The 9,333-nt window shown below is 36.8% G+C and overlaps 1 protein-coding gene and 1 pseudogene across 1 annotated transcript; one reads left to right on the plus strand and one right to left on the minus strand.

Annotated features, from left to right (window-relative positions):
• The first annotated feature begins 49 nt into the window (after nucleotides 1–49).
• LOC114747688 (3-ketoacyl-CoA synthase 11-like) lies at nucleotides 50–1,640 on the plus strand (annotated as a pseudogene).
• A 1,957-nt stretch (nucleotides 1,641–3,597) lies between these two features.
• Nucleotides 3,598–4,448, minus strand: LOC114747686 (EG45-like domain containing protein 2). The gene is made up of 3 exons (XM_028936034.1): nucleotides 4,294–4,448; nucleotides 3,893–4,193; nucleotides 3,598–3,788 (listed from the first exon to the last, which is right to left on the minus strand). The coding sequence occupies exons 1-3, from the start codon at nucleotides 4,397–4,399 to the stop codon at nucleotides 3,782–3,784; spliced, it is 414 nt and encodes a 137-aa protein (XP_028791867.1). The 5' UTR covers nucleotides 4,400–4,448; the 3' UTR covers nucleotides 3,598–3,781.
• Between the last annotated feature and the right edge of the window lie 4,885 nt (nucleotides 4,449–9,333).

Consider the following 9,333-nt stretch of genomic DNA (forward strand, 5'->3'; position numbering starts at 1 on the left):
ATCCCTGTCACATTTGATTCGTCCGACCTGTTTTCTCGGAAACCTCTAGCTCTCAAGATGTCGGAATCAAAATCCAAAATCTCTCTTGGTGGAATCTTCTTCACGAGAGCTCCCGGATTTCAAACGATCTGTGAAACTTAAATACGTGAAATTGGGATACCACTACCTCATAACCCATGGAATGTTGCTGGTTTTATTGCCTTTAATGTTTTTAATAGCAGCCCAAGTCTCTACATTTTCACTGCAGGATCTCCTTGACCTTTGGAATCACCTCCGATACAATCTTATCTCTGTTATCATCTTCTCTGCTCTGCTCGTCTTCTTGTTCACCCTTTACTTCCTAACCCGACCTCGCTCTATTTACCTCGTGGATTTCGCTTGTTACAAGCCTGAGGATGCACGCAAATGCACGAGGCAAATTTTCATGGATAGGTCAGGTTCGACTGGGACCTTCACTGAGGAAAACCTCCAGTTCCAGAGGAAAATATTGGAAAGATCTGGACTCGGTGAATCTACGTACCTTCCTGAAGCTGTTCTGAGGGTTCCTCCAAATCCTAACATGGAAGAAGCCAGAAAGGAAGCTCGGATGGTCATGTTTGGAGCCATCGACGAGCTCTTTGAAAAAACCCGGGTGAAACCCAAAGACATTGGAATCTTGATCGTGAATTGTAGTTTGTTCAACCCCACACCTTCTCTCTCTGCTATGATTATTAATCATTACAAGCTTCGTGGGAACATTCTGAGTTACAATCTTGGTGGCATGGGTTGTAGTGCTGGTTTGATTTCCATCGATCTTGCTAAAGATCTTCTTCAGGCCCATCCAAGTTCCTATGCTCTGGTCATCAGCATGGAAAACATCACCTTGAATTGGTATTTTGGAAACGATAGGTCCATGCTCGTTTCAAATTGCTTGTTCAGAATGGGGGGAGCTGCAATATTGCTTTCTAACAGGTGGCCTGACAGGCATCGATCAAAGTATCAGTTGGTGCATACAGTTCGAACCCACAAAGGTGCTGATGACAAGTGCTTCACTTGTGTTACTCAGAGAGAGGATTCCACTGGGAGGATCGGTGTTTCTCTGTCAAAGGATCTAATGGCAGTTGCAGGGGATGCTTTGAAGACCAACATTACCACTTTGGGCCCTCTTGTGTTGCCAATGTCTGAACAATTGCTCTTCTTCGCCTCTCTGGTGGCCAAGAAAGTTCTCAAGATGAAGGTGAAGCCATATATCCCCGATTTTAAGGCTGGCTTTCGAGCATTTCTGCATTCATGCAGGAGGACGAGCCGTGCTAGATGAGTTAGAGAAGAACCTGCAACTAACGGACTGGCACATGGAGCCTTCAAGGATGACGCTTTACAGGTTTGGCAATACTTCGAGCAGCTCACTCTGGTACGAATTGGCTTATAGTGAAGCCAAGGGAAGGATTAAGAGAGGGCATAGAATATGGCAGATTGCATTTGGATCTGGATTCAAGTGCAACAGTGCAGTTTGGAAGGCTTTGAGGAAGTAAAACCAGCGAAGGAGAAGAACCCTTGGATGGATGAGGTTCATCAGTTCCCAGTTGATGTTCCTAGGTTCGCAGCCATCTAGACTTTGTGCAGCAGCATGTTTTGCAGCTCTGTATTGGAGATTTGGGCCACGCCTCTTTTTAGTTTAGACCCTATTTCCACGAGAGAAGGATGTTAGGGATAAGGCAGTAGCTTTGCCTACTTGACGAGCTTGGAGTAGAACAAGATTTCTAATGCTTTTAAAAGTGTTGTGCTGTTTTAGTTGTTGGTGTGTTACTTTGATTTAGATCCTGTGTTCTTTATGTAGTCTCCGTGCTTTTGTATCTTTCACTCTTGGTTGCTGAATTCAGTTTTTCAGTAAGACAACACACAGGATAGCGCTGAGGAGATTCTGAATTATAATCCAAAATGCGACCTGGGCAAATAATTTCATCTACTTTCATCAAACCCAGACACGGACCAGCGATCCTCAAATCAAGATATCAATTAAAATTCACCCCAAACTAAAGATTCCTTCCTTTACAGATACGGATTCAACCAATGTGCAATAATACTACTTATGAAAATAATTGATTGATTGATGAAATAGGGCAGCGATGGACCTCAACAGTCATTATGCATGGAAAGTGGTTCTAATCTTGACAATAATATACTGTCTCCGCTTCTTAATATAAGAACTAGTTTAACTTTTAATTTGATATTAAATATAAGACTTCAATCTATTTTGTCTCTAATATTTATTTATTGTTTTTAAAATAATCCTTATAATAGTTACACTGATAATTTTTACTAATACATGATTAGCAAGGGTATTTTAAGAAAGACAGCATATAATTATTACAGATAACTAACTTAATAACTTTTTTAATTTACTCAAATTAGTTAATTAGCTCTTATACTAAATATTCAGGGTCTAAATTGTTATATTCGGCTAATGAGCAATCAACCTTCAGAATGTCTGGTGCTGATTTCCGTGCTCCTTGCCTCGCCTTTGACTCACATAATCTATTTTGTTAACCCAAAGCCCATATCAAACATTTGGAAGCGTCGAGTCTGCACGCGTGAAAGCGAGTTGCGGCTGAGTTTGGCCGTCACCCGCGTTCCCAAGGGAGAGTGCATGAAACGGTTGGGTCATAGCGGGAATTTGGTCAACTATTCATGCATGAACGTGATTATTGCCACTTTTGGACCCAGGAAAATAATATATTAAATTACATACAATATGAAATTTACACCCCGCTTCTTAAACTATGGACCAGGCGTGGAATTCGCTTCTAATTACAAGTTATATATATAAAAAATAAGGCTTGCTTAATTTCTCTATTTAATTTAAATATTATTAATAAAAAAGGTGAATTCTTAGGAATTTTATATTTTACTCTAAATTGACCGAGTAAAATAGTTGAGATCCACACGGTAAGAAAAATAGTTTTCACAGGTGGCGAGAATAAGCGGGTGAAAAGATACCGAAGAGTGAAGATCCAAAAGCTTGGATCAGTACTGGATTGAGATCTCATTTTTTCTTGAGGATGCCAGTCAAAGTTTGACCCGTGGGATATAAGATAATGCTGTTTGACCTCTCGTTGTACTTATTGTCAACGCCTCCTTTATTCAACCGCCTTAACTCCTCCCATTTTCATTTTTGCAATGTTCCACAATTTTTTTATGTATACAATTATGCTTCTACGCTTCTCACTTTAGCTACGCAACTAAATCCCCATCTATAAATATCAAACATCCCACGTCTAGTTTATTGATAATTGATTAACTCTATTTTTTTTTAACCTTATTCTTATCTGCTAAACAAAAAGTAAAATAACACATTCATATTTATAAATAACAAAAAATTCTCTTCCCGTCAGAGGAGCACATATCCATGCTCTTAAAACAAGAAACCTAGACACCAAAATTAATCCGCATATAAAACAATTCGTTAATTTTTAAGTTAGAACTGAGTATCACAGTAATATTCTTTTCGCTGATAGTACATGTGAATGGTGATAAATATTCGCCGCCAGAGACGATGAGTTGACGTGCCCTCTGCCAATGATATCATACTATGTAATAAAGTAAGAAACGCACAAGTCGCCAGGATGATATTAATAAAATAAGTTTAACAGTTATGCTTACGGGCTGCGTACAAGTAAATAAAACTTGGAAAAAGCCTCGAATGGTTGGGGAAGAGAGAGAGATACCCTGCATATAAGGCCCTGATTTGGCTAAAAATACAAACGTAGACTCTTCATCAATTGCCGTTATGATCAAATTCAATTCAAACCCTGCAAATGGCACAAATTAAAGAAGGCCACATGAATGATTAATCCTGATGAAGACATATTAAAACAGGGCTATAGCGAGGGAATTAAGGAGAAAGAGAGGGTACTGTTGGAATTCGATGTTGATGAAGGAAGCGGAGGAGTTGGCGATGGCGCGGAAGGCGGTGGCGGAGAGGACCATGGAAGTGGCGTCGGAGGAAGCACGAGAGCGAGAGGACTGCGCTCTGTCCACGATCTTAATCTGAATGGTCTGACCCGCAATGCAGGTCCTCGGCGCCGCAGCACTTATACACCTCACCTGATACTGTCTGCCGCACGCCGCCCCATTGTCCCATATTCCCTCCCCCGCCGATCCGAACATGTTGCTCGACGGAAACTCCGACGCATCTCCTCCGAAGCACGCCGTCGCTGTTATATATCCATAAACATACATATCGAACTAAACATCACACATACGCTTTGGCAGACAATTAACACACGCGCGCACACATGATGAATAGGGACTTACGTAGAAACGGAGGGCCGTACTGGGCGGCTGTGCCGACATCGGCGTCGGAGGAGTGGGTGAAGAGAAGGATGAAGTAAAAGAAGAGGGAGACGGAAGGTTTCCACATGATGATATTGATGGGGACGTAAGGCTGAGATTTGAGAATAGGAGGGAGGGATATATTTCTGTTCGCAGAAAGTCAAAATGATCGGCTCCGCTAACTAACGTCCACCAGAAAATTTCAAACTTTGAATCTCTCCCGCCCCTCACATGCATGCTTTCTCCGTTTACTTCCCTCGTCTAGGTTCCCGATTATTTTAACAACATTCAACTCCTCCGTTAATAATTCTGGTATGAACCTGATATATATATTCCTTTCTAATCAAATCAGATTTTCACGTTTATTGTATTATTAAAGAAAGGGATTCGAAAATAATTGTTGTGGACCTTCAAATCTGGTGTTTGTGTGCACTCCTCGGCTCCTTCATGTAAAATTATGATATTTGATACACAATTAATCTTTCTATAAGTTGCACTATGTATGTATCTTAGATTTATTTATTTTTTTATTTTTATCCGATTGATTAAATGTCTCTTTATTAGTTATCATGCATATATGACTAGGAATATATTACCTTGGGTCTTAATTATAAGACCATCTTTTTTTCCCCTCACAAATCCTTTCTTATATTTTTTTTGCTGGCCATTTTCATAAATAACATATATTTGAAAATCAATATGTTTTTATGTATTTATTATACTTTTAATTAATTTAACTTAGTTTTAAGGGTTAAACTGCATCCAATACCCTAGAGTACTTCTTCATGTGAATCTAACATTCTAAATTCTAAAGTATTTTATAGTATTCTAACAGTATGACATTTTTTTTTTTGCGTATTCAGTACTATCAAGTATGTTTCGCGTATCCAGCACTCTGAAGTATTGTTTTTAAGTGCGTTCAGTACCCAAAAATATTTTTTAGTGCATCCAACATTAAGGTCAAAAAAAAATATTTTAGGGTGTTAGAGCTGGACACACTTAAAAATATTTTGAGTACTTAATACACTGCAAAATACTTTAAAGTGCTAGATATACCTCAAAAAATATTTAATGGTACTGGATGCACCTTAACCCTGGTTTTAAATTTACCTAAGTTGACTTGTATATTGGATGGAAGCGGATTATGTTCATGTTATTGTATTACTTTGATTCCTTGATCATGTATTATATTACCTCTAATTCTAATTATAAAATCTCATTTAAATTTATAAATAAGATCTTATAATTAAGACCGAAAGTAGTATATTCATGGTAATGTTAAATGGGCACTATTGATAAAATCCGGTTGATGCTTCCCTCGCCGGCTTCCCCTGCCAATCCATTGGTCGGTATTTTCTCTTATCGGGCCAAACGACAGACCCGGGTCCATGCTCCACCTTTCCCCCTTTATTATAAAACATTTTATGCTCAAAGCATTCTATGAAGTGAAAGCTATGGATATGAAATTTTGATCACTACTAAACTAAATTATAACCCCACTAAATTGCATCGTGATTTTGTTGAATAGAATAATTAATAAGTATATCCAAGTATGTTCATTAACCATGGATTTAATCAATTAGGTGATTGGGGGGGGGGCGGAGTACTGCTTGGCGGAGTCCTACTAACGGGCACGCAACGCAATTTGTTTATGTAGCTACTAATTAAAAATATCTAATTTTATACACTACTTTCAGTTTTTAATATAAAAACTAATTTGATATTTAATTTGATTATAAATATAAGATTTCAATTTACTATATGCCTTCATATTTATTTATTTTTTAAATAGTATTTATAGTAGTTACATATGTTAAATATCTTATAAAATGATTATTCTAGTTAAACATATAATCAATAAAGGTATTTTTAAAAAAATATTTATTTATTATAAATAATTAACTAAAATAATTTTTTAATCTATTTAAATTAATTTTTTAATTATTTATTATTTTTTATATTAAAAATTAGGAGTGGTACGCTAAAAGAGATATCTATTGGAAGTTAAGAGCAAGGGCAACCTTAGCATGAATGATAGTCTCGGGCTGTGGATTTGATTTCTTTATTTTTTGTAGGGGTTCGCACATTGAAACAGAAAAAGCAGAGGAAGACCGGAAGACATTGCAAAGGTTGAGGAAATCACGTGAAAGCAGAAAAGGAGATTACGCATCCCACGATTCCCATCTCCTGGATGGATCTAAGACACGGCTTTTTGTGAAATTTGTAGATGCTTTTTCTTAGCGCCGCTTGGTTAGGTAGCTAAAAAAATAATTACTAAAAAAATCTTAAGATAATAGAACAACTCACAATTACAAGTTCTAATAATGTTAAAAACTTGTTATTAAGACTCAATAATAGATCGATGAAAATAGATTAGGCTCCTATCAGAAGCCTACAGCTTAGCCTAGTTAGGACTTGGTATGACATGGCCTCTTTAGTAAATATATGTTTAAAACTTATTTAGAGGCCTTTTAAATTAAATAAACAAGCTAAGTTTTTAAATTTAAAGTCAATACTGATTAATTTTTTAAATTTATTTTATTTATTATATATATTAAAATATATAAGCTTCTAAGTGTTTTAAAAGCCTATATTTATATAGGTTTTAACAGGCTCAAAACCTATTTAGGCCTTCAAAGCTTAAAAGATGAGGTCTTTTTAAATGCCTATATTATAAGTAGGTATTTAAAAATGCTTTAGGCCCAATTGGTTTACGAAGGTTCAGACTTGAACTCAAGCTTTAAACTCTTGTCACAGGTTTAAGAACTGACCTATTTTCATATCTACTTATTAATAATTATTTTTTTTCTTAAAATCTCATTGTCTCTTTAGACTCTGGTCAGTATTAGGATCGGCCATTTCATGTGTCAAGTCGTGAGTGTGTTTGTTTGGTCTTCTACAGTTGCCAACAAAATGTGAGTAGATTTAAGAAAATAACCTTTTTAATATAAAAATTGGAAATTGCAATTTTAAAATGTTAAAATTGTATTTAGACAATGTAGATTTCATTACAGTCAAGAGCACCATAGACCATAGTGTTAATTAATCCTATAATGAACACTAAAACTGGTCCCTTTTTTTTTTATTCGTGACAAATCACTGATGTATAAAACCCAGGCTGCTGCCGCTCAAAACCACGCTGGACAACTCAGAAACGCCAGCTTTGCACCATGTCTTCCCTTTTTCTGGACAACTCAGAACCACTCTGGCCTGGAACCAATTAAAATTCTTTGCAACATGTATGACATTGTCTTGTGATGATTCATGGGTTTTATATATGTGTGTGTGTATAATTATGCAGCCTGTTCATTATTTGAGCTAGACAAAAAAACGGCCTTTGATTTCTGAGTTTACAAGGAATGCTTGAACTTGGCTTCTTTTTGGGTTCAGTTTCCTCTGATCTGTACCTAATATTTCAGAGGACGGTAATTTCGCTGCTTTGTGACCTGACTGTACCTACGCTCACAACACATGAATGAAGTTGATTACGCCTCATGTTTCATCGAGTCGCCTATCTCGACCCTTTTCAGGTTTCAGTAATTTAGCTCTGATCTATTTCACATAAGGAAAATTTCCCCTCAGAGAGGCTGTTTGATCTGTGAACATATGGTTCAGCAACATGAAGTCAATCACGTTTGCTTCCGCTGGTTTGAAAGTGGAAGCCATTTTGCAGAACAACTTGTTGATCCAATTTGTAAAAGGAACCAGCTCACGTACGTGACCTGATTTTTTGATCCCTGGCCACCGTTGTTTCAGGCAAATCATCTGTCCTTCGCTCACATTCAGCATTATTGACATACAATACAAGGGGAGCATATTTTCAGATCCACATTAATTATGAATTCAAAGATGGCAATAAGCTAGTACGTTCGTATAGATTATTAATAGAGTTCACATACCAATTGTAACACGTTGCGTGCCAAACATTTAGGTGGCCGACGATGGATGTTGATCAGCAGAAAAAATGCAGAACTGGTAGGTCCTGATATGAATGGTCCCTCCATTCCATTGTTTAGCTTTTCAAGTAAACCTTACCGAACATGATAGCTATAACGAGCCATCCAATTAGGTTGAACCGATGCGAGCAGCAGGAAAGGTTCTCGACGCGCTTTTTGACGGGTCCATTAATGTGCCAAGAAAGGCACTCTAAATCACGAGGTCCCATGTTATAGGGACGTATAGGTACAGATCATGTGCCAAGCCATTTTTTTTGTTGCGTTGTGAGTTTTGGAGAATCTCATCATGCATGCTTAAGTTACGTCTAATTCCAGATTCCATGCCACGTACCCACGATTCCAAAATGAAAAGAAGAAATCGTACTAGGGAAGTGACGCTTTTCATTATCTGCAATAATAGTTATACTCAATCATGCTAATAAAAATAATAAAAACCACAAATCTAAGTAATTTTTTAATATTATATTACTAGAGTCTTGTTCATTCTTGTTCATCATTGTGAAAAGGAAAATAAGATCACTTGATATTTTAACACAGCACACTCTGAATTTAACTTTAATTTATCTAACAAGGCTTATCATGCATGGCTTCCGAATCATATCAAGAAAAGTCATAAACAATCGTATAAAAGTTACAGACGTACACCATACTCTGTATATGTGAAAACACTAGTGGATACTAATTTTAGGGGGTATTACAAATTTTAGGGCGTGGACAATTTTACGAAATCAGCTTTGTATGACCCTCGGCACTTACGAAGTAGGGAAGAAAGGATGCGGAAAGAATGCTTGTCAATATATGCACATGATTCCACATGATTTCAATTTTTAATCCTGTCTTGATCAAATTTAAGTATATTTGTTAATTTTTCACGACGCATTCCTTTACGTGCGTGTGTGTGTGTTTTAATGTAAATCTTATGCATTGCATGAAATTTTTCAAAGTCATGGTCATTAGCAGAATTTTATACTGTGTGTGTATATATTGGTAACATATTAAATTAGAGATATATATGAAAAATTGTAAAATATTATATCCGGTTCTTAATATAAGAGCTAGTTTAACA

Source organism: Neltuma alba, unplaced genomic scaffold (genome assembly GCF_004799145.2).
Source record: "Neltuma alba isolate B1F8T4 unplaced genomic scaffold, ASM479914v2 tig00005404_pilon, whole genome shotgun sequence".
NCBI lineage: Eukaryota > Viridiplantae > Streptophyta > Magnoliopsida > Fabales > Fabaceae > Neltuma > Neltuma alba.